General features: G+C 51.5%; 1 protein-coding gene across 10 annotated transcripts in view; it reads left to right on the forward strand.

The window, feature by feature from the left end:
• Nucleotides 1–27606, forward strand: part of LOC125702400 (DAB2 interacting protein) — a 152011-nt gene that overhangs the window by 94717 nt on the left and 29688 nt on the right. For 6 of the 10 annotated variants that reach the window (XM_048965569.1, XM_048965568.1, XM_048965567.1 and 3 more), the window contains 3 exons: nucleotides 20233–20386; nucleotides 23399–23497; nucleotides 25589–26143. In XM_048965569.1, coding sequence (XP_048821526.1) covers nucleotides 20233–20386; nucleotides 23399–23497; nucleotides 25589–26143 — 808 coding nt within the window. Of the gene's footprint in view, nucleotides 1–8080; nucleotides 8104–13462; nucleotides 13846–14592; nucleotides 14716–15193; nucleotides 15269–20232; nucleotides 20387–23398; nucleotides 23498–25588; nucleotides 26144–27606 lie in introns of those variants that run through there. The other 4 variants (XM_048965574.1, XM_048965571.1, XM_048965572.1 and 1 more) reach the window with 4 other exon arrangements.

Genomic DNA, 27606 nt, shown 5'->3' on the forward strand with positions numbered 1-27606 from the left:
CCGACCTGGTTGGAGCCCTGCCCCGTTCCTTACTGTATTTACATCTTGCAGTTCTGCTTTGTGGCCCAGGACACTCGATGCATGTCACTGCACACATGTTTGTATGAGCATCTGCGTGCTAGCGCAGAGTGCTTGGATATATTTGGTTTTCTAGTTCACTGGGCAAACAGTTAGCAATAAACTAAATACTGAGAAAGCTGAAAGAGAATAACAGCCTTCCGCTGGGTGCGGGCTGGCAGGATGGACCCACAAAGCCTTACAAACCGATGAACTCGCTGAAATGTCCTTGTTGAAAAATATTTATGCTTCTCAAATTGAAGTGCATAAAAAAGCAGGTCCTGTTACTGCGAATCGCTCAGACAGCCCCACATTTCCCTCTTGCTTGCATTATCCATCAGCTCATCCTCTCTCCTTCCCTTTGTATCTCCAGCCCTGCGCTGCCTCTCTTAGTTATTTCCAGGCTCATACTGGGCAGGTGCTGACACCTGTGCTCCTGGAATGGCGTTTCCCAAAGCCTGTGCAGGTTCAGCTCCCGGAGCACTGGGCCGGGTATGGCAGCAGTGTCAGAGCTGGGTTGGATGGGTGCCCAGAGCTGTGCTCACTGACCTCCTGCTCCATGGCATCTGAGCCTGGGCGTGCAAACAACAGCTGTGAGCTGTGAGCATCCAGAGATGGGGCTGTGTGCGGTGGGATCTCTCCTGTTGCTGTCAGTACTGCACTGATTAAGATAGCAACAGCAAAAATCCTCTGAGATACCAATGTAAAGGCTAAAAGCAGTCACTGTTCGGTATTAAGGGGCTTTATGTATAGAATTGCACATCTCTGGCAAAGGACACTTGCAGCAGATGCAGCCCTTTTTGCCTCACAAAGCGGCAGGGTGGGGAGCCTCGCAGGCAGAGCGGGCAGTGCTGAGAACACCCAAACCTGTGTGTGCTGGAGCTCTGGGAGCTGTAAGGGGACATCCAGCGGTGGGACACAGCGTGGGCTGACACGAGCCCTTCCAAAGCAGGACCTGGGGGCTGTGCTCTGACTCACAGCCGTGTCTGTGTGGGGCTCTGCACCTCACGGGGCAGCAGTGCCTCCCCTCCCGCTGTCCCCAGCAGCACAGTGCCTTCTGCTTGAACCCCTGTTCCCTCCCCCCTCTGGTCTCCAGGAACGGGAGCTGCCCTGGTCTCATGGTGCACCCACAGCAGGGGTGAAATACCTTCTCTCCCCATAGGGCTCAGCAGCAGCAGGAGGTGCTGCCCAGTCAGTGAGGGTGAGGAGTGGTGGGGCGGCTCAGGGACAGGGCAAGAGTTTGGCTGTGAGCAGCAGGGCACGGGGTCTGGGCTGTTAGTCTGTATGCGGCCAGCTGAAGCGTTCCTTCCTCCTGATCATCCCTCACCCTCTCTTTGATCTGAGCTGTACTTTTTCCTGGAGGGCTTCCAACATTCTTGGTGGAGCTATGAAGCTCCTTTCTTTTCCCCTATGCAAGCCACATCCCTCAAATTTAGGAAGGATGCTGTGATGATGAGGTGGGACTGTTGTGTGTAAAGCCGCTGCTGGATAAACACGTTTGACTTCTTCAGACATTCTCAGTCTCTTTGTTCCTACAACAAGCGCAGAACAGACAGCAGCACACTCTGCATTCAGCTGATAGTTTGCCTTTGTGCAACGTGGAAAATCTTCCCCATAAATGGTTTGAGCTGCACTGTGGCTCCAGATGGTCTTTGTCCGACAAATTGAGAACTTTTGGCGACCATCATTTCTAGACTGACATGCCAGACAGATCTGCGTGCCAGCAGCACACTGGGAAGCAAAGGCTGGGCTGGGAAGGGGCCAGCAGCCAGGATTCAGCTTTGGAGCCGCAATTTGGCCACTCCTGGCTGAGGCAGCAGGACAAGGTAGAGAGCCCCGGGCAGCCAGCTGCACAGTGGAGCTTCTCTTCCTAAGGACAGCAGGAAAATGCCTTAAGCGTTGCTCCATGCTCCTTGCTCCTTGCTCCGTGCTCCCTGCTCCTGCTCAGTAGGCTCAGAAGCAAAAAAAGTCTCCTTCGTCACAAGGTGAGCAGTCACTTCTCTCCCCTGCAGTAGTAGAAGCCTGACACTACATAAGTAGCTGTGAGATGATTCATAAAAAACTAATTTATAATTTGCCAGAATATAATCCTATTTGATCAGTGTTATTCAGTTCGTCTTTCTTTTAAAATTCAGTGCACTTAACTGTTCTACGAGGGTTTATGAATGTTTAAAAATTGCTTTGTGGTCCCTAAAGTAATTTGACAAGTCTGACAGCTATTGATTAAAAACCTGAAATTATTCAGACTGTGGGATGACTTGAGGGATTAGATAGAAAGTTTTTTTCAAATGTGAAAGGAAATAAGATGTTGGAAAGTAAATATGTTCTTGAATATTTTTGAAAAATCCATTACAACTGTGAAATTAAATTGAAATGAGATACTTCGTGTAGAGATGAAGGAAGTAAATGCTGGCTTTCCTGTTTGGGCATGGGGTAGAGCTCCCACCCAGGTCTGGCTGTGTGTATTTGGGAGATGTGGGTTTTGGGGCAGCCGTGGGCACAGGCAGGGCTGCTGCAGCGGCCAGAGCAGTGCTGGGCACTGTTGTCACAGCTCGTCCTTCTGTGCCACCCGCTGGGAAGGGCTTCAGGTGTGGCTGTGCCTCTGGGAGGAAACGGCGACGCCGGCAGGGCCACGTGCGCTATGAGCAGAAGGACCTTTGGTCAGCAGGTGCAGGCTGTTCTGGTGCACCCAGCTCTTAGAATATTCTTCCTAGCCATATTTTCTCCATCTTAACCTCAACAAGGTTTGCTCCTGCAGTCTCCCCGCCCTGGAAGGCCAACCCCAAATTTCATTTCTCTGCTGGTTGGAAGCCCTCTCCTAGTTTTCAATCTGAATCCATTCACAGCCAATTTCAGCCAATGTTCCACCAGCACTGCTCTGCAGCCCCAGCAGCTCTCACCTTTCTCCCACCCATGTTGTGCGGTGTGCAGCCCTGCTGGCCCAGCCCTGTCCTGGGATGAGCACACTGAGCATGACCTGGGTGCATCGCCCCTGGAGGCATTCAGGGCCAGGCTGGATGTGGCTCTGGGCAGCCTGGTCTGGTGGCTGGTGACCTTGCACATAGCAGGGGGGTTGAAACTGAAACTATGGTCTTTTTCAACCCAGGTCATTCTATGGTTCTATGACCTGCAGTGACATCCACCCATCTCTTCTATGCCCCAGGGGCCCGCAGGGAACTGCGCACAGTGCCACTGGGCTGAGCGTGATTCTAAATCCTTGTGCTGTATGTGGACCTCAGGTACATTTCAGTGCCAACATTCAGCTTTAAAAGGATGAGTGGAAGGAAAGGAGACCTTTGCATTTAATTGCTGTCAGCACATAGCAGGCACCTATAGCTGTCATTGGCAGCAGGCAGGGATTACCCACAGACCCTGCACCCCCAAAATGAAGGAGCCCTAAAGCTGACCCCAACCGCCCTTTGAACTTGGCTACCTCTGATTAATTAAGTTTTTCTTTCCTTGAGCCTGATTTGGGTCTTATGCTCAGAATGAAGGATTTAAGTTAAACTCTTGAGAAATTGAAGGATGGTTTTCATCCCTTCTTTCTCATCTCATCCCCTTCACCATCACATGCACGCACACGTGTGTAACAGAGGGCTTGTTGTGGCTGCTGAGAAATCGGTCTCAAAGGGATTTCTGTCCCAGAATTCCTGTTATTCCTCCTGCAGCTGCACCACAGCAGGATTTTCCTTCCTGTCAGGCTGGAAGAGACTGTGGCGTACAGCAAACCCTTGGCTTATACTGCCATAAGCCTCTGGGCAGCATGGAAGGGGTAATAGCAATCCTGCGTTTATATGAAGAGTAGGAAGGTCTCCGTGCAGCTGTGGAGTATCTTTAATTAATTTAATGGCTGAGTTTTCTGGGGTGCTTAATATCCATCAGTGCTGGGACACAGGGCTGCCATCAGGGCCCAGTTTGGAGAACTTCTCCCATGCTTCTGATGCAGGGGCTGGGAATGAAGGTTGCTGGTTCTGTAGCACTGCAGGGTTGCACAGCCCCGAAACTTCACAGCCCTCCCTGCTTAATAGCCATAATGATTATAATAGTTCATTAACCTGCTGGTATTTACAGCCTTTTATACAGGCAGGAAAATGTTGAATAAAACATAAAGAAACCAGAGCAGGTACAATGAAAACACTGGATTTCCATTTTGGGGGGCTCTCCTTGCAATGGCTTGCCTCGTCCTGCAGGCAGGGGCTGCACTGGGAGCAGCATCTTGGCTCTGCCGCTGTGTCACCCACTGCCCTGTAACCCCCAGCCCGTGTCACAGGCAGTGACAGTGCTCAGAGACCTGTCCATGCCTGGGCTGGGACTGCTCTGGCAGAGCTGAAAGTTGCCACGTGGGCACAGAGCAGGTGCTGCAGCTGCTGCCTGTCCCCAGAAATGCCCAGTGTTTGGACACGGCGTTTTATAGTCCCTGTGACATCCTGGTGACTGCTGGCTGCCACCTGCAATATTATTTCCACTCTGTAATAACGGGGCAGCAGTGTACATTGCACAGCTGGGGTGGACAGACACTGCCTTAAGGAGATGTGCTGAGTGTGACTGGTGATAGGGAGAAGTGCTAAGAGGAGCAGAATGGCTCTATTTCCTTTTTTCTTCCACTTCTTCTGCTGTTATATCTCAGTGAATGCTGTTGATCTGAAGGGGTGGCAGCGCTCCACGTGTACTCAGATCTAAATAAAACTTCTCAGAAATGTTTCTGCCCATTCCTTAATTAGCATTCTTTAACCCACTTCTCTGGAGGAGAAACAATTGTTTACAGAAAGGAGTGTGGTCTGACTGAAGGGTGTACAATAATCTGCCCTGAATCTGCTCTGCTGAATCTGCTCTGCTGAATTGTACCAAATTAACTTATTTCTCTATATTTGTTCATATACAAAGCATAAATAATTTAGCATTGTGTCTCTCTCTCTGTGAACGCGAGAAGCACGCTTGCTGATTTCAGATCAGATGGAGCAGGGATGTTTATTACTCTGATGTTGGGGAATGATTGTTGCATATTTAATATCCCCATAAATAAAACCCTGTAGCTGCATTTCCACTTCAGGGATGGGCACACAGCTCCTTTCTAACGCCTCTGATCTGCAGGACTCACAGCTTTGTGCAATGAAAGCTGAGGCTTCATTGCCTAGTGAGCTGGGGCACGAGAGCTGCAGTGTTGCCCACACAGCCCTGCAAAGTCATTGGTGCCTGTGGAAACACTCAGAGACTTGCACCGTGTGACAAAGCAAATACCAGGAGAAGTAAAGCAAACCTCATTAAAATAAAGTGGCTGGATGATAAGGTGCATGTTTAACATTCCTTTTAAAGGCAATATTTCTTTTCTTCATTTTATCTCACTAATGCCCTTAAAAACTGCCTGAAAATATGTTGCAGTAATTGCTGAAGTAGCTGGAGCATTTTAGCATCCTTACTGTGAGGTCTGAAGGTCTCTGATTGTAGTAAGGTGCATTTTGACATCACAGGTACATTCCGTGCAGCAGGTGAGCACCTGGGCTGGGCCTGCTCTTCCTGTGCTTAGCTAAAATCTCTCCCAAGCGTGGCACCAGCACTGCAGAGCTGTGCATGCATGGCTGTCAGTGTGCACTGTTGGCACTGCTCTCTGCTGGCCACGGCTGCAGGTCTCACCCCAGCACCTTGCTGCACTCTGCCTTGTCACCCAGCGCCATTTTCCAGCTTCTCCTCTAACATTTACTGGCATGGAGAGAAACTCTTGCGCATTCTACCTCAGATACTTGCCAGAGTGAATGGTGCAAAGCAAAGGAGAACAAGTGGCAATCCAAGGCGGTCTCATTTGGTCACGTTGCTGCTCCCTGCCCCTTGGCAGTGCTTGCAGCAAGCTGGGATGGCCTCTGAGGAACAGTTTGGATCTCAGTGAGAGCCAGGCCGTGTGGCTGTAGGCAGGTGGGAGTCCCTGGGTGGGCCCTGGGGTGGGCACTGCTCCCATGGCCCTGGGCAACAGAGGGCTCTGCGAGGGGCAGCCCTGCAGGCAGCAGCACTGCGCGATGTGGGCAGCGATGGTTGGAGCCCGTTCCTTTGCTGGAGCACACCCGTCTTATTTGCTCAGTATTCCAAAAGTGAGTTAATAACTATTTTTATCTCTGTTCGCATTTCTCACGTACGTATAAACCTCTCTTGATGTGCAGCTCAACAAGCCGGGCTGCAGTTGTGATGCTGAAAATTTCAAACCTGTCAGGGAGTGAGGCAAGGAGAAAGGAAGAAAACAACTTAGATAAAAGAGCGATGGCCTCAGAAATGCTGCATGTGGCACACTTCCCAAGCCTCAGAGAGACTTATTAATTTGCATCATGGAAATGTTTATGGTGCACAACTCAAGTGGCTTCCTGGCCCCACTTGGGATCTCACTGGCTTTTAGAAGAAGCTGCTTTCACATTTCTACAGTCAAAAGCATTCAAAAGCATTTTTGCTCCTTAAATTATGAGACGTTACAGGGAAGGCACGTGTCAAAGATAGGCCAAGACTGTATCAGCAATTACACATCAGCCCAGAGCAGGTTTTAATGGCTTCTTCCAGACAATGTGCTCAGCCTTAGATTAAACATTCTGTGCTTCGCTGCATCCTTGTGGCTTTCTGTCTGGGCAGGAAGATGGCCCACGTTAGGCTCTGAGTGATGTGTCACAGCCGTGCACTTGGAATGCGCCTGTGGGTTTCCTCCCCGAGTTTCCTTCCAGTTCTATTTTCCTTTAGACAAGACAATTACATTGCTTGTTGCTAAAATGAAAACATAAGGGGAGTAAAATGATTCATCCTTCCAAGCAGTTTTGCTAAATTAATGAAACATAGGGAGGAACGTTTAGGCTTTGGAAGCTGTGCTGTCCAGACAGCAGGCTGCTTGTTGCAGCAGCCCGTACAGAAACCAGGGGGACACTTCTACCAGTTCTAATCTCATTATTAAAATAAAAAAAAAAGAACTAAAAATCCAATCCTTTGCAAACCATATTGTGAGGAGATGCTTGGCAGCTTCTCCAGAGCTGTGTGTCTGCTGCATGGCAGCTGTTGGCGCTGCTGGGTTCTGCAGAAGCGCGCAGGTTGGGGAGCGCGGAGCACTTAACCCAGCCCTCATCCCGGGGAGCGCTGGGCTGTGTCACCCCCGATGGCCCCATGGCAGCCACATGGAGCCACATCGGCTGCGCCTTCCTGAGCGTCCAGAGGAGAGGTGAAGAAATCACGGAACGTTTTTCTCACTTGGCAGTTGTTTTCATTTCTCTGAAGTCTGCTTTGTATCAGCGCTTTGCATGTCCCACCCCTTGCATGCTGAATGAAGCTCAGCAGTTTGACTTGCTGTCCTCACGCTCTGTAAACGGGATCTGACCAGAGGTTATGGAGTGACTCACTCACCGATTGTGCCCAGCTTCTCATCAGCAGCCACGGTCTGTCTGTGTCATTCCTGTTGACAAGCTGATGGTTTCCTAATGGAAAGAAAGCCCAGCGCTGCAGCCATGCGCGCAGCCTTGCAGCCAGGCCTGGAGCATCGGGCAGCACGTGATCCCCCTGCGGGACCATCCTCTGTGTGTGCTCGGCTCCATGGAGCTCACAGCAATTGCATTAGGTGGGAGGACGAGGCAGAGAGCTACAGACGCAGCACAGACAGGGAGAAGTAACTGCAGAGGGCTGGCAGTAGGAAGATGGAGCTTTTTGCCTCTAGCTCTGCAGTGTGAAGCCCGCTCAGTGCCTGGGGAGCTCCATCTGCAGTGCCTGGCAGTGGTCGGGCTTCAGGCCTAGCAAGGGAAGGACACGGGGCAGCTTTGACTACACTGCATGTGTTTTTTAAATGGCTCCAGTTGTGTTTCGAGGCCATTTTAGGATTTTGTGCTTCCTGCTGATAGCAGTGGCTTGTGGCTCTTGTTTGTGATGGCAAGTGAGAGGCAGCTGGGGCCAGCTGGGCTGGGCTGGACTTTGCTTCCCGATGTTTACAGCACTGTTGTCATTTGGGAGCTAACCTGCTGCTTTCAGTTTTGATCAGCCAAAATGGTTCGTGAAGCCCTTCAGGCCGGGAGGGGAGGAGGCACGGAGCACTGCCAGGTGAGCTGAGCCACACCACCACTGCAGTGCTTGGGGAGCTCTGGGATCCCATCAGCAGGCTGTGCTGGGCTGGTCAGGGCAAAGCAAGGGCACTGGGGGTGGGAGAGGAACCTGCAGAGCTCTGCACAGTGCTTTGGGCCGTTTGGGCTCAGAACCACCGTAGCATTATGCACTTCACTGCCCATTCTGGAAGAGCTTGCTTGTGCTCCCTGCCCACATGCCCTGGCCATCAACTGGGTTAGCTGTAGTGGTGCAATCAGTGCGGCCTCATGAGCTCAGGAGGATTGCAATTTTGTTAATGAGTGCATATACAGGGCCTGTCTGCTCCCAGGGATTGGGGCTAAGCTTAGCATCTGTCACAGGAAGACAGAGTGGTTTCGTGGCACTGACACAGCGGCAGTTCTGAGGGTGGGGAGAGGGCTGCTGGCTGGAAGAACAAGAATTGGTAAAGTCAGTGTTTTAAGAAATAAAACGCAACAACAAAACCCAAACCCCACATTTCCAGATCAAAATTTAAGGCTAGAAATGTTTTGAATTCTCTTGGAAGACAGTAAAATAGAAATGTTGGTTTTCTGCTGAGCAGATGTAACCCATCAGAGCTGGGGAGCCACACAGCAAAGCTGGTACAGGGAGCGGGTGGGCAGAGCCAGGGCTGGGAGCAGAACCCACACTCTGCCTGCAGCAAAGCATGGCTCCGTGCACCACACTGTTCTGAACTCAGTGCCATTACACAGCTCAGGCTCTCAGTGTAGTTTCTAAATGGTTTTAACTGTTCTTGTGACCAGCACAAGCTAATGGCCTAAGGTTTATATGTTGAGGATGAGGTAAAACTGCAGGTGAGATGGCACAGCTGTGCCTCCCCATTACCTGGGGCAGAGTGAGTGCAGGGGCTGTGTGCTGTACCTGCTGCAAGGGGAAGACCTCCCAGATTCTCCCTGTAAAAATTACACACTGACACAACATGTGAAAAAAGAGCCATTTTTGCAATGAAAATGAGCTAGAGTTTAATTTAGTTAATAACCAAGGCAAGTTAATCCTGTTCGGACAAGGATCAAACCAGTTTCAGTGCATCTGTGTCAGTGCTTTGCATGTGTCTAACCAGATAGATTCAAAATAACTTGGTTATAAAAGGAAATTGTTCTGTGCAGCTTCTGAGCTGGGGATCAGGCCTGGCTGTGCTCCCATCCCACCCCAGCCCGCAGAGATGCCTGGGTCATCCTGCTGCCCTGGGCTGCTGCCTGCAGAAGGGGACGGAGGTACTGTGTTCTCCATATGTTGGTAATGGTGGTGGGAGGTTGTTATACGTGTTAGCTTTTGTTATCACATACAACTCCTTAAAAAGACAGCTGAGAACAAATGTAGATTTCAGCTTTCATCTCTCCGAGGGAAGATGAGATCTCTCCAGCCCTGTCTGCTCTCTGGCCTGGGGGGCACATGAGATCTGATGTGTGTCCCCACCACGGCGCAGCCCTGCAGCCCTGAGTGGCGGGCAGGAGGCAGGGCTGCAGCTCCAGAGCAGCCGCGCTGCTCCTCTGTTAGTGACATTACTCACAGACTGAGACTTTGTACTTCAGAGGTCTGATTTAGATGTGTGTATCTTGCCGGCCCCATGGCTAGTTCTGTCCTGCCAGGTGCCAAAAGGCACGCTGCATGGAGACATCCACAATTGCATACGTTCAGAGCCCTCAGTGCACTCTCCTTGGCTTTGATGAGAGCCAGGTCCTCCCTCCTCTGCAGAGTACCGTCCTGACTGCGTTTTGAAACCACAAGCCATGGATCTCCTTGGACGTGGAGCAGCCCGTGCTCCCACCTTCAGGAAACCAGGCCCTGCCCTCCTGCCTGTGCACTCACAGCTGGCTCCTCAGAGCTGCTGGCAGCAGTGGCACTGTGTCACAGCCTGTATCCAGTGCTGGGAAATGGGCACAGAGTGGCACAGTGAGAGCACCGCGCCTTCCTTCCTTTCAGTCTGCGTGCTCTCGCTGTCACTGTGATGCTTTATCTGCTCTTGCTATACAGAGATTTCTATGAAATCATTTCTAGTCCATTGAAGTAGTTTTCAGAGATTAATCTTTCAAAGCATTAGCATTGATTCCTGCATGTGCGTGCCCTCTTCCGGTCTATATCCAGGGGGAGATGCATTATCCGAGTTGGAGGAAAGCTCACTTGTCCTAATTTATTGAAAAAATAACTTCAGGTTTAAAATGGGGCTGTCATTTATGAACGCAGTTCAATCTGTTCTTCACTCCAGAGTCTTTGCTCTGACCTTTTCCGTATCTGAAATACTCTAGGCTGTGCGCTGTGTTCATTAGTTTAACTTTCGGGAGGGAGCAGCAGGTGTGGGCTGTGGATAAGGGCTGCGTGCAGGCTTGGCTCTGTGCTTATCCATGTACCCCTGGCTGGCTGTGGCATTAATTTAATTTAGGACAGTGCCAGGATTTTTACTTGTTAGGAGTTTTTCACATTTTGTAAGTTTGAATAACCATTTGTACATGAGGTCTGGAAGGAGCTACCCCTGGCATTGCGTGAAGTACATGGTGATGATAGTGGTGCTTATAAAGATGAGTTGGGGAAGCAATGCAGTGCATCCATCCCAGCCCTGCAAAGGGACCCTGCACAGGGAGACAGGGACAGCACGAGGGGCCTGGCCAGCATACAGGGAGCTGTGGGGCTGGGAGCTGTGGGGCTGCAGGGGCTGTCCCAGCCTCTGGGGAGAAACAGCTCAGCCTTGGTGGAGTGACAAATGCAGGGAGAGCAGTAAGAACTGGGAGATGATTTCTAAAGATATCTGTCCTTCTTCCTGTGAGTCTGAGACAGACGGGGACTGCAGGCAGGACCTGTTGGCTTTGTGGTGTGAAGGCTGTTCCTGAGGTCAGGTTCTGTCAGGTGTGACTGCGCAGCTCTGCAGGCAGGCGTGTCTTCCTGCTGGGGGGTTTGGGATGCTTTCAGGTTGGCTGTGGCTGTGTGTAGAGGTGAGGTGCAACTGTGTCCATGTCAGAGACTGGAGCCTGCTGTGCAGAGCACCCAGCTGGTGACACCCCGGCTGTGCGGGGGGCTCGGAGCCACTAGCAGTGCCAGTAGCTGGGAGCACGACTGCCAGGCACTGCCCTCAGCCCTTCCTGCTGCCATCCACATCCCCATTGCAGCAGGGAATGCACAGCTGCTGTGTGTGCAGGGCAAAGCCATTCTGTGCCTTCCAAGGGCCGCTGTCCCAGCAGGTGCTGCAGCTCTGAGAGCCCCAGAAAAATCACCACCTTCAACCATGTGAATCTCTCATTCCATCTGAAAAGCAGGTTCCCATGAGAAGGATGTGTTGTATATCCCTAAAAGACACTAACATCTATCTGGCTGCAGGGCAGGCAGCAAATTGCAGGAATTAGTTTGACATCATGGTGCCACCTCTGGATAAAACATACACAATCAGAACAAACTTCAAAATTCTTTGAGCTTTTTTTTTTTTTTAAAGAACATTTTCCTAACTTATTAGAAAATTTTCATTTTTAACAGCATCATTCAGTCTCCAAAGTCAGTTAGAAGCTATTAAACTGAGGCCGTTATATATGCCAGCGTTGTTAGAGGGACACATGCAAACAAAGTGCTGTTTGGATGCTAAGATGTATTTGCGTGTCGGGCTCAGAGCCGTGCACTGTTGGCACTTCTTCTGTAGTTTGGATTTGAAATTCAAAACCTGAGTCCTGCAGACACTTCTTGGCTCCCATTGCTGGGAGCATTAAGTGGTGTCTCTGAAGCACGACTAATAGCGCAGGGTGATACTGGATGTTTGTGGGAATGGGACTTCACTAAAAGATTTATAAAAACCTGCAGCTAATAGCAGTGTTACGTTGTAGTGAAACCTCCAGGAAGGATGATGGTGTCTCAGTGAATGTGGGGTTCTGCTGATTAGCATTACATTCCTAAGGAAAGGCCAGTGCTTGTTCAGGAGAGCAGAAGGGTGAAGCAAATTATGAGCAGAGAGACAAGTTGGCCGGCCTAGATGCTCCGTCTGGCTGCTATGAAATACAGAGTACCAGGCAGCATTGCTCAGAGGTTTGATATTCCTTCCGTGTACTATTGGGTATGGAGCCTGACTGTGCAGAAGTGCTTGACATCAGTTGTGCTGTCTCTGGCCATCAAGCATATTTTAATAAAGAAGGTGAAGAAACCTTTTAATAACCTGTAAGTTCACTTTTCTTGGTGTTTGGTCATCGGCAGGGCCTGGGTGATGTGGGCTGTTCAGCCTCACATGAGCTTTGTGCTGTCCTGAAGCAGCCCTGAGCAAACAGCCGCGCTCCAGGCAGGACTGTGGGAGCACCGCTGTGCTGGTGAATGCGGGGCATCCCCAGAGCAGATTTAGTGGCATTGCAGCGAAATCTGTACACATCTGTACACTGCATCTGTGGTGTGATGGTGCCATAAGCTATAGAATGTGGACTGAAAAGTTTTCAGCAGAAGCCCGTAGTGACAGTGATCCTCAGCTCCAGCAGCCTGGAGACAGTGGCCAGCTGTGCAGCTGCAGTGCGTGGTGCTCAACTGTGCCACAACCCGGGCAGGCTGGAACATTCCCCAAACAGCGCTTTTTAGCACCTCCACAGCCTCTTGACTTTAACTTTTTCTAAGCTTCTTTTTTTTTTTTTTTTTTACTTTTTTTATTTAAAATTTGGAATAAATTTGGATAATCACCGACCCTTCCATTTCCTGCTCTTCAAGGTCATTAGGGAATCTGGCTGAAAGAAGCGTGGCCATAAAGCACCGGCTTCACGGCTAATAAAAGTGAGAGCTATCTGGGTTTAATGGCTGCAGGAGGTGAGCACAGCAGGAGGCTGTGAGTCCCCATGGCCTTAAAGCACAGGGCCAGGAAGGCAGCACCGTGATACCTGTGAGCCTTAAAGCCCAGGAGAATGGAGAGGGTGGGAATGGGTGTCCTTCATGGCAGACCCACAGCTCCAGGGGTTGTCAGCCAAAACCGCGCGGTCGGTGGGCAGCAGTCAGTGTTTGTGTCACACAGAGGTGCAGCTGTGCACAGACAGACCGACCAACAGACCAACCGGGTGGGATGTCAGGAATGGAAACGTGGGGTATTCAGTGAGCAGAGCTTGTGCTGCCCAGCAGCGCTGCTCCCAGCACATCTGGCTCCTGCTAAAGGCCAGAGACGCGTGATTTGCGCTCGCTGCTTCCTTCCAGACTGTCTTAATAACGTGTCCAAATGTGCAAAAGGAAATACTCCAGAGCTGGGCTGCAGCAAGGACCTGGGTTCTTTTTTCCTGCTGCCTTTGCTCTCCACCCACTGCGTGTGTGAGGCTCGTTCCAAAGTTCAGGTTCTGCATTTTTATGCCTTGCCAGAGAGATAAAGTGCTCAGTAAAACTGTAACTTGACCTTACGCTTTGCCGCAGCGACGGAGACGTCGTGCTGAAGGGAAAGAGGGCAGCGCCTCAGGGGGCTGCTGGCTGGGGATGGGGTGACGGCCCAAAGGCTCTGCTCAGGGGCTGCGGCCGGGCGCTGCAGAGCAGGAGCCGGGTTGGCACATCCTGAATTTTTGCTCCGCTGCACAAAGGACCCCTGTGCTGCTGCTGCAGATTTGAGAGCGAAACGATTGACTGAAGCCGCTCGTTATTATTTTTGGCTACTCCAGCCATGTATCAAAAACCTGACGCTGGGTTGATGCTGGTGCCCTACTTTATAGAAGCCTTGAAAAGCAGATCGAGGACAGCGAGCTTGTCTTTGTGCCTGGCATCTGCCAGCAAAGGGTGAGCGAGCTTCAAACTGCTGCCGGGGGGAGAGGGGGGCGGCAACACGCGCTGCTCCACGTGCTCGGTGCGGAGCTCTGCCTGCGGGACCGGGCTGAGGCTGCGGGGTGGGAGGCGATGCCCGTCCCGGTGTCCCGTGGGCACGGTGGGGAAGCGGCCCAACCCGCAAGGGAGAGAAGGACCCCGCTGGCATTAGGTGGTAGAAGAGCTCTGCGTTATTCGCGTCCAACATGATTGCTGCCCTTCCTTCGAGCTTTTGGGACCCCGCAGCCCCAGCTCTGCCCGCTTTTGGCTCCTGGGGCGGTGCCTGCCCGGCCCCGGGCCCCGCTGCACCCACACCGCTCCGGGGAAGCACTCCGGCATCTTTTTAACGCGGGACCCTTCCCCCTGCCGTCCTTCTCGCCCCGATGGCGACCGGCGGCGGCTGCCAGGTGCACGAGCCGGAGGATTGATGGTTTGCTGCAGACGTGGACGGTAGCCTTTGAAAAGTGGAAAAGGAAGCAGCCATAAATAACAGCCAGGGGACGGTGCCATGTGGTGGTTTTTCATTTACTCGATAGCCTCGCTTCGTTCTGATGAGTAATGGAGGCACCTGAATACGAATACGACAGGACGGCAGCGGCAGCCCGGCTGCGGGCGGGGTGAGGACGGGGCGGCCAGGAGAGGAGCATGCGGCGCAGCCCGGCCTCTGCTCGGGCCGCGGGGCGGCCGCACTTCACCCCGCCGGGGGCGGCGGGGGCAGAGAGCCCCGCGCGGTCCGCCCGAGCCTCGGCCGCAGCCCGCAGGTGGGAGCGGGAGCCCGCGGGCCATGGCTCGCGCCGGGTGCTGCTGCAAACGCTCCTGCGTGCTGTGGATCGCGTTGCTGCGGAGGTCAGTGCCCGCCTCGGCGTTCCGACCGGGGAAAGGAACGTGCGGGCAGGGCGAACCGGGCGGCGCTGCGTCCTCCGGCCCGGTGCCCGTCCTTCGCTGGGGACAGCGGGGGGGGGGCGGCCGGGGAAGGAGCGCAGTGGTGCGGGCTTTGCACAGATCAAGGCTCGCGGAGCCGCCGAGGTTCCCCCCAAGCAAACCGGCGCTCCGGGAGGGCTGCGGTGAGCGGAGCTGTGGGGCGGGAGCCGTGGGGCAGGGCCCGCTGCGCGCGGAGGGGCGGGAGGGCAGCGCGGGGCGGGGCGGCCGTGCTCGAGCCCGAGCTCATCCCCAGCGGCCGTTCGGGCAGGGCCGGCTCAACCCGGGCTCCGGCGGAGCGCTCCCGGGGCCGGCGGGGAGCGGGGGCGGCGGGCCCGGGGCGCTCTGCCCAGCTACAGCGCAGCCAATCCGGCGACCCGGCAGCGGCGCGGCTGCCGAGCGGGGCGGGGCGGCGACCGGAGCGGGGAGCGCGGCATGGGGCGGCCGGAGCGGGGCGGCGCGGCGGAGCCGGGCCCGGAGGGTGAGCAGCGCGGCGGGAGCGGTTGTGCGTGGATACGCGGGCGTGTGCGGGTGTGTGCACGCGGGTGTGTACGCGTGTGCGGCGCGGCTCCGAGCCGTGACGCCTTGGGCACAGCCGCGGGGGTCGCGGTGTCCGGGCGGGTCCCCCCCCGTCGGCCCCGAGACCGCCCCGAGCGGAGCCGCCCCTTCCCGGCCGGCCGTTGGGCACCGCGCGGGGCAGCGCTCGGGGACGCCGGAGGCCGCTGCGGCTGCGAGCGGGGGGCCGAGCCGCGCTGTGCCCGCAGCCTGCAGCCCGATCCCAGCCCGCGCCTCTGTGCCGAGCGGTTATTTTTAGCAGCGCTCCGTCCGTGAGTCTGTGTGTTAAGAATTTGTTTTCATCATTATTTATTAAAACATGGTCGCTGCCTTAGGCAACGGGCCGCGGCTGCAGACGGGGATCGCGGCTACGCTTCGCTCGCGGTTAATCCGAAGGGAAAGATCCCGCTTTGCTTTTCTCCTTCTCGTTCGGATTCCGCCTCTCGTGTCACCCCGAGCGCAGCTGTGCCGGTCAGAAATCGGCGCCCCAAACTCCTCCCAGCTGCGGAGAGCTGCGGTGCCGTTGGGGGCGGTTGGGCCGGGCCCGGCGGGGCGTTGCTCGGCTGCACCCAGTGCCATCGCACCGCGGGCTCGGGGCTCCGAACGGCGCCTCTGGTTTGTGTCCGTTGTGTGCAGCTACAGTGCCGTTAACGGATGCTGGTGTAGGCTAATGTGGTGAGAAGTGGTCGTGTTTTGTATAGAAGTGTTGACTGCTCCTAAAGAAGGGAAATGATGGTGCCAGTCTGCTCTTAGAAGGAGGGAGAAGTTGCTTTTCAAACGTTTTTGCTTATTGAAACTCAGGTGGTGGTTTGGAGCCCAGTGTATTTCTTGCTGTTGGGCCTTTTTGCTGCTTGTGCAGCTTATGTCCTGCTGCACGTTGCACACTCAGCCTTGTCCCAGCCCCGTGCTGCACTGCTGAGCCACCGCAGGGCTGTGCCCAGGTGTGTGTCACAGGTGGAACATCCTTCAGCTGGCAAAAAGAAATATGAAATCTGATCAGAGCTGCCGAAATCCTCCCAGGTGTGATTAATCCTGCTGCCAGCTGAAACTGAGAGCAGTCTGAAAACAAGGGCAGGCCTTAATAAGTTTAATTACATGTCCGTTGCGTGGCTCAGTAAAGGTGTTGTGTTCCGTGCGGCACTGTGACGCAGTGAGCTGCCCCGGGAGCCCAAAGGCTGCAGCACCTCCTGTGCTCTGTGAAAGATCAGTTTGGCCAAACACAGCAGCGCTGCCCTGGCAGGATGTGTGCAGAGTGCATGCGGGGACCTCAGCCACATGCTCAGGAAAAAGCTGCGTTCGCTGCTCCTCTGGGAGCGTGTGAGTTCCGCTGTGCTGTGCTCTCAGTTATTCCCATAACATCGCTTCAATATTTATTTGTCGAATGGAAGCAACGTGCTCTGTGGGGTGAGGCATTAGGGAAGGAATGGCTGAGAACTGCGGCAGCGGCCAGGAGGTCAGTGGGAGGCAGTTCTGTGTCACATCCGTCCCCAGGGGATGGGACGTGGCCCTGTGCCGGGCAGTCAGCAGCACAGGGCCATTTCTGCAGCAGAGCCCAGTGGGGCTGGGACGTCCCTTGGTCTGCTGGTGCTCCTGCAGTGGAATGGAAGGAGGCTGAAGAAAAGCTCTTGGTTTTTTTTCCACGTTTGGATTTACGTTTCGTCTGCTCCCAGCTGACTTCTGTGCTCAGTTCCATCTTTCAAATGTATCGGGAGCGTTTCCATCACAAACCACAGAAGTCAGCAGCTGTGTGGTTTCAGGCAGGTGAGGTCCTGAAAAAAAAAACCGCTGGGGTTGCCCCTCAGAGGGCTTGTCTTCACAAGAGAGCAATTCTGGAAGCAGGCTGTATAAGTTGACCACACAACTCCAGGGTAACTTGGTGTAGACAGGCCCTATGTTTCCTTCCCTGTGCCCTTAGCTGCGTGTATCTGTCTGCTCCTGAGGGAACGTGAAGTCCATTGCGACCCAGGGCCGATCCTGTCCCCACTGCCACGCTGCAGCCTCACAGTGACACAAGGAGGGGGAAGCTGCTGCTCCCAGCTGGTGTGAATGCAGAGCCCTGGCTGGGGTTGGGCTGCTGTCAGCCCCACAACACCTGGCACCCGGCTTCTGGTGGCTCACGAGGGAAGCGGTGGGGTGGGAGTGCATCTTTCTGCCCGGTAATGTTTTATGACTTTTATTATTTAGAACAGCAATCCTCTCTCATTGCTCTTAGGCAGTAAACCTCTCCCTTTAATAACCAGAGCCTGGCTGTCTCTGTGTAGGGCTCTCAGGTCAGTGCCACTAGCAGTAATGTTATTTCTCTTTAGAACTAATGTGGTGCTTTATGAGATTTTTTTTCCCCTCCTTCATTTCAACTGAGCTTTAGGTACATAGAAAGGGATTACAATAAGGCCCGTGGCAAAAGAACTGCATGCGCTGCTTGGAAGAAGGGATCCCGCTGTGAGTTGTCTTTGGGCAGCTGTCTGTTCCCACCGTATTAAAACAAAGGTGCAAGGACTGGATCTGATCAGCTCATGTAAGCCGGGATGCTGTTTTATTGTTATTTCTGCACTTGTTGCTGCAGGAGGGGCTGTGGGTGCAGCTCTGCGACCACAGGGAGCCACGTCCTGCCTGGCCCTGCGTGAAGCCGAGGGGTCTCAGGGTGGACAGTGCATCTCCCTGAGCCAGGAACAACCTGCAGCCTGCAGTGGGACGTGTGGGAGCTGGGACAGAGGCAGCAAGCATCTTCCAGGGAGTGGCTCGTGCCACTGATGTCCTGTTCCTCACTAACAGTCATGGGAAATGTTTTCTCCTCTGGGTCAGAGTGTGAAGGACGCAGTGTCCTTCCCTGCACTCGCTTCCTGCTATGCTCCCCAGGGCCCGGCCATTGCAGTGACACCAGGCCTGGGGATGCTGGCAGTGCTGGTGCTGCCCCTGGGAGCCTCTGGCAGAGAGACCTCAGCCTTCATCTGGAATCTCAAGCAAGAGCCTCTAATGGCTGGCACCTGCTAGTTTGAGGATACCCAGAGGCGTATGTGGAGTATGGAAGGGTAGAAATAAATGTTTATTGAATATGGTGAGAACATAATGTGTCCCAAGAAGCTCCTGCGTGGTGCTTCTTTGTGCTGCACATCTGCACTCCCAACCGTGGCCTTGCAGCTGCAGTAATTTTGGATGAAAAACACCCTTGGTTTGTTTTAATCTCAACAAAAAAAATCTGTGCCAGCATGAAGCAGTCAGGCTCGGTGCGTTACAGCATGCAGTTCCTCAGCTGTAGGTTTGGGTTACCAATATTTTTATATGCCCAGACGAGTGCAGTCCCAGCTCAGTTGCTTAGCTCTTCTAATTTCATCTGTAAATTACAGAATGAAGCCTTCCTGTGGATGCCCAGTGCTGAGCTTATTGGGGCTGAGCTGTCTGTTCTGGCGCTGCTAGGTGTTAGCATGGTGCTCAGCGCCCGGGGGGAACCTGATCCATCTGCCCATCCTAGAGCTCATCTACAGTACTGCTCAGAGGAAGCCGATATGGATCCTTTTCTGTGAAAATAGTGTAAAATTGCCACAAAGTACTGGGAATGACTGTGCTCTGTTCTTAAAGATCAATTTATTCACTATAGAGATACGGGGTGAATGGGCCGCTTAGAGAATTGCTGATGGGATGGAGAGGCTTTTGCTTCTGAGCCACTGTTTGTGATTCCATATGGGTCTGTATTAACCCAGGGCTTTTAACATTTGAGGGCTGTTGGTTGTTCCCTGAGCAGAGATGCCGGTGTGGCCATGCAGGTCTCTGCAGACCCCTCAGCAGGTGCCACCATGCTGGTCCTGGCCATCAGCCCTGCAGGGTCTCCTCCATCCATGCCATCATGCAGCCTGGGTGGGATGACCCCGCTGCAGGCTGGTCCTTATCACCCCGGGTCTGACCGTGGCCTGAATCTTAATGCCAAATCTTCCAGTGCTGTTTATCTTAGACTTGACTTTGGCTGTTCTTAAGATTGCGCTTGGCATGTGAGTCACTGGAAGCCATGAATTTTGCATGCACTATTGACATTTCTGTGTTTTGGTCAGCTTTGTTCTGGACACTGACAAAACTCAATGCTCACAGGCAAAGCAATCTGATGGAGAATATTAGGAGCACTGTGCTGAGAATATCTCAAGTTGCCTTTATTTCTGTCCTTCCGTGCCTTTGAATAGAGCAGCATGCTCTTTCTGGACAGACAGACCTACACATGGTCTCTTTGGAAGACTCAGAGTACTTGCCAGAGGTTTGAAAGGTCAGAGTTTGCTGAGATCAGAGCTTTTGTGAGCTGCCATACATGGGAACATTTTATGTGGTGCAGACTACAGAGAAAGCAACTGCTCCCTCTGCTCTCTTTATTTTTCCCTTGCCACTTTGTGGCTGTCTTGTGTTTTCCCTGGGAGTATCTAGCTATCTTTCTTTTTGTTTTTCCCCCCCCCCCCCGAGCACTCTGATTTTGCTGTAAGAGTTACAGTACCATTGATTGTATTGGCTGCCTCTGAAAATGGTGTGCTGCTTGCTGTCTGTGGGCTCCCTGCTGCTAAATGCTGCCAGTGGGACTCCGGAGCATTTAGATCAATCGATAGGGCTATCATGGCTTTATTTTCCACACTCTCCTATCCTGGGGTCGTGTGTGACAGTAGGATGGAGCACACGAGTCCTCAGATTGTTGGTTACAGTGTGAGAATCTGCACACTGACTGCATCTGTGGTACAGCTGTATGCGTGCCTGGAGGGGGGGAAGGGTGCCTGTGCACAGGGGGATGCTATTCTGGTCCATCTCTTATCTCACAGCAAAACATTCATAGGAATATTCTGCAGTTGTTGTTAACAGATAGGCTTCACCATTTCTCTGGGCAGGAAAGCATCCACTGATACGGTTGCATTTTTCCTCCAGATCCCATCTAATGCCGAGGCTGAAAGAATCGCGCTCCCACGAGTCTCTGCTCAGTCCCAGTAGTGCTGTTGAGGCTTTGGATCTCAGCATGGAGGAAGAAGTGGTCATCAAGCCGGTCCACAGCAGCATCCTGGGACAAGACTACTGCTTTGAGGTAAGGAGCACATCATCTGTGTGCTGTGTAACAAAGCTGGCTGGGGAGCCGGGTGTTGGATCATTGAAGCTTTGGGCTTTTGCTGTTACAGAGCATTTCTGCTCTGAATCGTTATGCAGAGACAATTCCATGGGCAGAAAATTACTTCATCTTTCCAAGGGGGAGCATATCCATAAATCAGAGCAGGTCTTTGCAGTGTAACCATTGTCACAGCAGGGTATGCTCGTGACACGGGTGCTGGACTGCTTAGCATTGTGTATTAGCAGAGCATAAACATGTAGTTCATGTTCGTGCAGATATCAGAAGGTGTTCTTCTCAATTCCAAGCTTACAGAACGTTATTTGTGGTCACAAAGACTGCTTTTGTCAGTGGAAGTGTTGAGTGTTTGAGAAAACTCAAACTTCTCTTGTTTGTGTAAATAAAAACTGTATTTTAGGGTATTTTTTACATGGCTTATGCATTTTGTTACGGCTCATGGCTAGGTCTGCGCTAGCAGGAGGCAATGAAACACGTACAAACAAGCCTGTTGTTAGGTAACACAGTGCCATACCTTTTGGGATTGGTTTGTCATGCATCATGGGTGGAAAAGTATTATTGCTTATGGCAGTGCCTGAACACAGAATTAGGAAATGGTTTTCTTGCAGTATTAAGATGGTCAATGTGTTGAAGAGAAGGTAACCTGGTTGTACTTGAACATCGAGGAGTAGATGAAACAGAGCAGTGCTGTGCTGTAGGGGCTGGTGGGGATGCTGACACTCCTAGAATGGGCAGAGATGCACAAAGACAGGCATGCCAGCATCCAGGAGTCAGACAGGACAGGGGAAGGTTCCTCTGGAACTAGCACAGTTTGAAATAAATGAATTCAAATATCATCTTAAAATGTAAGCAGGTAATGCTGAAACAGTCTTAAAAATAAATAAATTAAAAAATAGCCCCAAACATGAACTGTGAATTGAGGGAGTGGGTTGAGATATAAATTCTCTGGTGCTGTTCATTCTCTGTAGAATTGAGCAAGTGTGGCAGGTCAGGAGAAAACAGTTTTGCAAATTATATGGCCTCCATTATATTCCACTCAAGAAAGATAAAATGAAGCTAGATGGAAAATAGATGTGACATCCATAATATAAGAGTTGTTTATCAATTCTGTTCAGCACACAAGAGCAGAGGAAGGGATATGAACAGTACTTGAAGAAAGTTGACTGAGAGGGAAATGACACAAGTCATGCACTTGTAAGGAGGAAGAAAATTCCTTTTTTAAGCGAGTTGGATAAAGGAGAGTCATACAGAAAAGAGAACACATTAATTGCTGTTCTGCAGATCCTGCAGAGGAAGGGAAGAATGCTGGGAAACAAAAGGGACGTTGATTTGTACCTGATGGTTACTCATCAGCAGGCTCCAGAGGGAAGGGCTTCGGTGAGAGCGAAATGGCATATTGTGTTGATGCCTTGGTCGTGCATCTCCAGAGGGGCTCCTTCAAACATTGCCCAGGTCGGATGTGAAATGAGTTTGCAGATCTTTCTGGGTCCACACTGGGTGGTGGGCAGGCACAGTGGTGTGGGGCTGAGCACCGTGTGCTGCATTATGTGGTTCTCTGGGCCAGGAGTGGTGGAACTGCACGAGTGTTTTCCCCTCCTCAGTGCCTGAAGGTTGCCTTGGGTTGTTTCGCTTTAAGGTCTGTGAAATTTGCTTTTTTACTGACTTGCTGAGTGCTTGGAAGTCAGTATTTTCATGTTTTCCCCATTGACTGCTTTTTAAATTGATTCAACATCATCATCTTTCTCCTTATAAGACCTTCCAGTCAGAAAAACCATCCGGTGCCCCCGCGGAGGCTGCGTGTGCTAAATATACAGCGGGCAGCTCAGCCTGCTGAGGGACTCTGCCAGTCCAGTCTCCCAGGGCCTATTCCTGGCTCTGCTGGTTGGGATCCTGGTGACCTGGAGCAGGAGCGGCAGTCAGGATGGAAGGGTTCTGTTCCTGTGTTAGCAAACCAAAGTGCTGTGTCTGTGGGGAGAAAGAAAAGACTGCTGCAGGGCTTTAAAACCGAGCAACTTCATCCTGGCCTCTCCTTGAGCAGAGGGGATGTAGGGGGGAGGTTTAGCACTGCTGGGGGAGCGGTCACCATTGCTCGATGGCCTTCCAGCCCCTGCCCGGCCATGGTGGCTCTGCTGGCCTGGTGTGTCGTCCTGCAGGTGGCTGTGCTGCTTACTGCCAGTGTGAGCCTTACCCTGGAAAGTCATCTGAACGCTTCAGGTGAAACAGCTGTTGTGTGAAATGGAACTTGGTTGTCATCTTCTAGTGCTGCACCACCGAGGCCCCTTGTAGTGCACTTTGAGTAGCCTCGAAGCATACAGTCCTGGAGACATTTTAAAAATGGCAGGATTTTATCTGACTTTAGGGGTCACCTACTCGTGAGTTTTATTAACAGATTCTCTCCTTACCTTTGTAGTATTCTAGCATATTCGCAATCTTGTGGAGATGAGAATACTCTCTTTATCGAGATAATCAGTATCTCATGAAGATCACTAATCCATATGATGCTCGGGTCAGAGCTCAGAACCAAAAATGTTTTTTCCCGCTCTGGGGTCCAGAAGGTGCTCTTCTGAAAGCAAGGAACGGTGTCTGCTGTTGGGAGTTTCGGGCTGAGTCTGGAGGAATGGCGAGTGGTTGCAGTTTGTCTTCAGTTCATTTAAGGATTTTCACTCTCTTGGTTGTGAAACGTGGTGGTTTAAAGCATCACATGCACAGGGCCCATTATCTTGTGTTTTCTGGTGTGGAAGAGGAGAAGTAATTGGAATTTGCTTCTGTGATTATTTCTGTGACATACAGAGTTGCCCTGTCTTTCTGCTGGCCTTAGGGGGCTGTTGCTTCATGCTTGGGTAAAGCTGTTTACTTAAATTTAAAAAATAAATAAATAAAAACAAATCCCTCTCACCTTTCCTAACCCCCCCTTCTCCCCCAAATCGCAGTCTGCAGTGTGCTGGTCAAGACATAATCCTGTTCCTTTCCCTGTAGGTGACGACTTCATCAGGAAGTAAGTGCTTCTCGTGTCGTTCTGCAGCAGAGCGAGATAAATGGATGGAAAACCTGCGGCGTGCCGTGCACCCAAATAAGGTAGTGGCTATGAGGAATTGCCTCTGTTATAGTTCAGTTCCTCGTTATTACATTTTATAGCCCAGTGCATAGTAGCAGCAGGGGAGGTATTGTCATTTCAGTGAGTAAGTGTAATTGTGGGTCAGCCTTTTTCCATATTGCTTTCTTCCACAATTATATTTACAGGAAAGTGCCAGTTATTTCTTCCTTCTTTTCTCAGCACGTGCAGCTTCAGCTTTTGCTGAGACATGATCAGCTCTCGAGAGTCTTCAGTCTTGCTCTGTTACTAATGGTACTTACCACTTAAGTAGGACTTCCCTCAAAGTGCTGGGGCAGATGGCCAGTAGCTGCCAGCAGAACCAGGGAATAGTATGAAGAGTTCACACATCACATTTTCTGACTCTGGCAATTCTTGTGTTGTCAACTTCAGTGATGGAGATATTCAGGTGGCACATCACAATGAGCTCTTTGAGGCAGTAGTGGAACATAGCTTTCACTTTTACAGGCAGTTGTGTGTTTTTATGACCCACTAAGACTAAATATGTCCTAAAATAAATTCTACAGCTGCATCTCCCTCTCTCTGCACTGGAGTTAGCTAACAAAGATTGATCAAGGCTCATCAGCTGCAGGATTTCACAGCTGATGAGCTCCATCAACAAGTCATTTTCTGCTGATCAGAGAAGACACAAATGATGGGATCCTGTAAATTCGTTCCTTGCATCAGAGGCACATAACTGCATTACAGGTTAGCTCTGGGCCTGGCAGGCTGCTAGCAGAGCCACAGCCCTCCATGTCCAAGCTTATTGTTCCTCATTCAGCAGAAGAGATTTCCTTCGTCAGAATGGGAGCAGCAGAGGGAAAGGTGGGCTTCTGCCCCTCGCAGTGTGTCCTGCACGTGGAGTTCAGTGCTCAATGCCTTTCTGAGCACAGCGGCCTGGCAGTGATGGCCTGAAGGAGCTGTGAGGTTTGGAAGGTCACACTGTGAGAAAAGCCTGAGGAATGTGAGGGAGGGCGAGGCACTCAGTGTGTCTTTGAGATGCAGTGTTCAGTGGAAACTCATTTGGAAGGGTGCCCTCATCTTGAAACATGCCGCTAGCTGATGGCTAACTTTCCATCTTTGTTTGAGTTTGTAGACAATAAACTCTCAGTGTCAGAGTTGATATTTCTGTCAGGAATCCAGTGCTTTTGTATGGTTGCTGTGTGTACTTCCTGAACCTACAGTACAGTACAGTACCCCATTGAGGGCTCGCAGCAGAGATGTTGCTGCCCAGACTGCAAACCCAAGCAGGATAAGCCTTGGTTGCAATTTCACGAGAGGCGTCCAAACCAGGTTTCTGCAGAGCCCATAAGTCAGTGCTGCAGATGCCCCTTGGTGTTCTTCCAGCATGAGGTCAGCATTGCCAAGAGCTGTGTAAGGTCTACATTATCCTTTGTTACATGCTATCTAAGTGATTCCAGGCCAAATTTCTGTTTCTGAATTGTAATGGTTCTGCTGCATATGACTCACTCTGTCCCGTAATTCCCCTCCATCTCTTAGCTGGATGCTCTGGACTTCTGCCTTAAAATATTGAGGTTTTGCAAGTGCTTCTTCCATGTCAGAGGTAGCTGTGTTCCAGCCATGGATGGGACGATCCCTAGGTGTGCATTGGGGTCCCTTTGTTGTTGCTCTGTTACACTCAAAAATAAATAAAAATGTATTGCAATGCTGCTGCAAAGTGGTTGTATGGATCAGGAAGGTAATAGTGTGATACCTGTGACATTGGTGTTGCTTTGCAAAGGCCATTAGTCATTGGTTGGGTTCATTCAGGTTTCTTTTGAGGTCCTTTTGGTAGTGAATTGGATTTGGCCCATTTGTGATGCGGAGGGGTTTTATCTTCCTTGTTGCTTATATTAATTGGCACCAGCAGATGTGGAGAGCACGGTGATATTTGGAAAATTAACATAAGTAGCATTATTATGCAAATTCCTGAGAGCCAGTATTTCCTTAAAATAAAATGTAATTAAGCCTCTGCTCATTTAGCACATCTGAAATAATTAACACCTATCTCCAGTTTTGTTATGCATGGCTTTGTTTTTCTTCTTGACCTTTTTTTGTTGCATCTTTTTTTCTAGGACAACAGCAGAAGAGTGGAGAATATGTTAAAGTTATGGATTATCGAAGCCAAGGACCTGCCAGCTAAGAAAAAGTACTTGTGTGAATTATGCCTGGATGATGTTCTTTATGCACGAACTACCTGTAAATTGAAAACTGATAATGTCTTCTGGGGGGAGCACTTTGAATTTAATAACCTCCCATCGCTCAAAAACATTACGGTGCACTTATACAAAGAGACTGACAAGAAGAAGAAGAAGGACAAGACCAATTTCATCGGACAAGTGAACATCCCTGTGAGCTCTGTCACGGGCCGGCAGTTCGTGGAGAAGTGGTACCCTGTGGTCAGCCCCAACCCTGGGAAGGGCAAATCCCCGGGGCCCATGATCCGCATTAAGTCACGCTACCAGAGCATGAGCATTCTTCCCATGGAGATGTACAAAGAATTCGCCGAGTACATCACTAACAACTACATGGTGCTGTGCTCAGTGCTGGAGCCTTCGCTGAGTGTGAAGAACAAAGAGGAGATGGCGTCTGCGCTGGTGCACATCCTGCAGAGCACAGGCAAGGCCAAGGTAAGAGCCTGTGGCACCCGTTGGCTGCCAGGGGAGAGGACAGGAGCAGTCACTTGGGTTGGGTTGTTGGAAGTCATCGTTTCAGCTGGTCTCAGCCATCACTAATATAGTGTAATTTTGCTTTTTCTTGCAAGCAAGTTGGTAGCGTGTGCACTGCTAATTGCTTAATTAGTAAGGAGATCAGTAGGACCCCAAGATACCAACTTAAGTCATTTTTCTCTGCTTCCGGAGGCTTAGGGACCAGACTCTTATTCTGTGAACAGGCACAAATGTAACAGAAAGGAAGAAGGCACTTCTCAGGAATGAAGTGTGAGCAGTGTTGGCTTAAGCTATGCTGCTGGCATGTGCTGGGTGTTCCTGTGGGATCCCAGAAGGTTTCCCTGCTGTACAGCACTGCAGCACCAAACGTGAGTGCATACAAGGGGGTGCCATGAGAATTGCAAAGTAAAGTGCACCTCCAGGCACTCAAGTCTCAAGTCCTTGGGGCTTGTCCTGTTGCTTTCAGAAGAGATGTGATGAGGCAGCAGTGCGGGAGGGCCTGGGGCACTCCTGGGGCAGGATTCACTGGGGAGTTGATGCTGGCCAGCTTGTGAGTGGTAGAAATGCAGTGTGTGACCGCCCTTTGTGGCTGGGAATCCTGGGTCTGGGGAAGAAGCAAGTGAGGAAGAAGAGGGAGCAGGATTTACTGCTAGTAGAGGTCCTGGGAGCGAAGGCAGAGGAGCAGAGCTGGAAACCCCCTTATTGGAGAGCAGTGCTGAGCCCTGAGTTCCACAGAGCATGGAGTTGTTGTGGTGTGTCCTTGCTGCGTGTCCACAAGCCAGCACAGCCAAGTCAGAGCATCAACAGTTTTCTTTGTTAGCGTCTCCCTGAGCTCTGCAGCAGGGCTCCAGGAAGAGCAACATTTCCAGAGCTTTAGCAGAGCGGAGGAAATGCAAGCTGCTCACCTGAGGGGAACTGTGAGGCTCAGTCTTCCTCTGCAGCCTCTGCTGTTGCCTGGGATCATGACAGGGTTCATGGATTAGATTTAATTACCATCTGTTGTACAGAGAAGTGGCTTGGCCTCCTGGATAAGTTTAAGGCTGGAGAAGCTCTGTGAGAGGATTGTGAGGTCCTGCTGGTGCAGAGGGAATGAAAATAGCAGCCCTAAGCCTCCCTGACCCTGGGATGTGGCTGCAGAGCACGCAGTGAGGGATGCTGCCCCAATCCATGGAGACAGGAGCAGCTCGGGACATGTGTGATCCTGTTCTTGTAATGCCAGGAGAGTACCCCAGGTGTCCTCTCCCTTGCTCCTTTGGGAGGGCTTTGCTATGCTTTGTGGGCCTGGCCCTGCCTTCTGCTCATACTGCTAGCCAAGCTGCCCTTCACTGCACCTCTGGTGGCACTGATGCTATAGCTCTGGCTGAGATAAAATCACCCAGAAGAACTCTGAGCGTGGCTGGCACAACTCTGGTGCAAAAGGCATC

This window comes from Lagopus muta, chromosome 19 (genome assembly GCF_023343835.1).
Source record: "Lagopus muta isolate bLagMut1 chromosome 19, bLagMut1 primary, whole genome shotgun sequence".
Taxonomy (NCBI): domain Eukaryota; kingdom Metazoa; phylum Chordata; class Aves; order Galliformes; family Phasianidae; genus Lagopus; species Lagopus muta.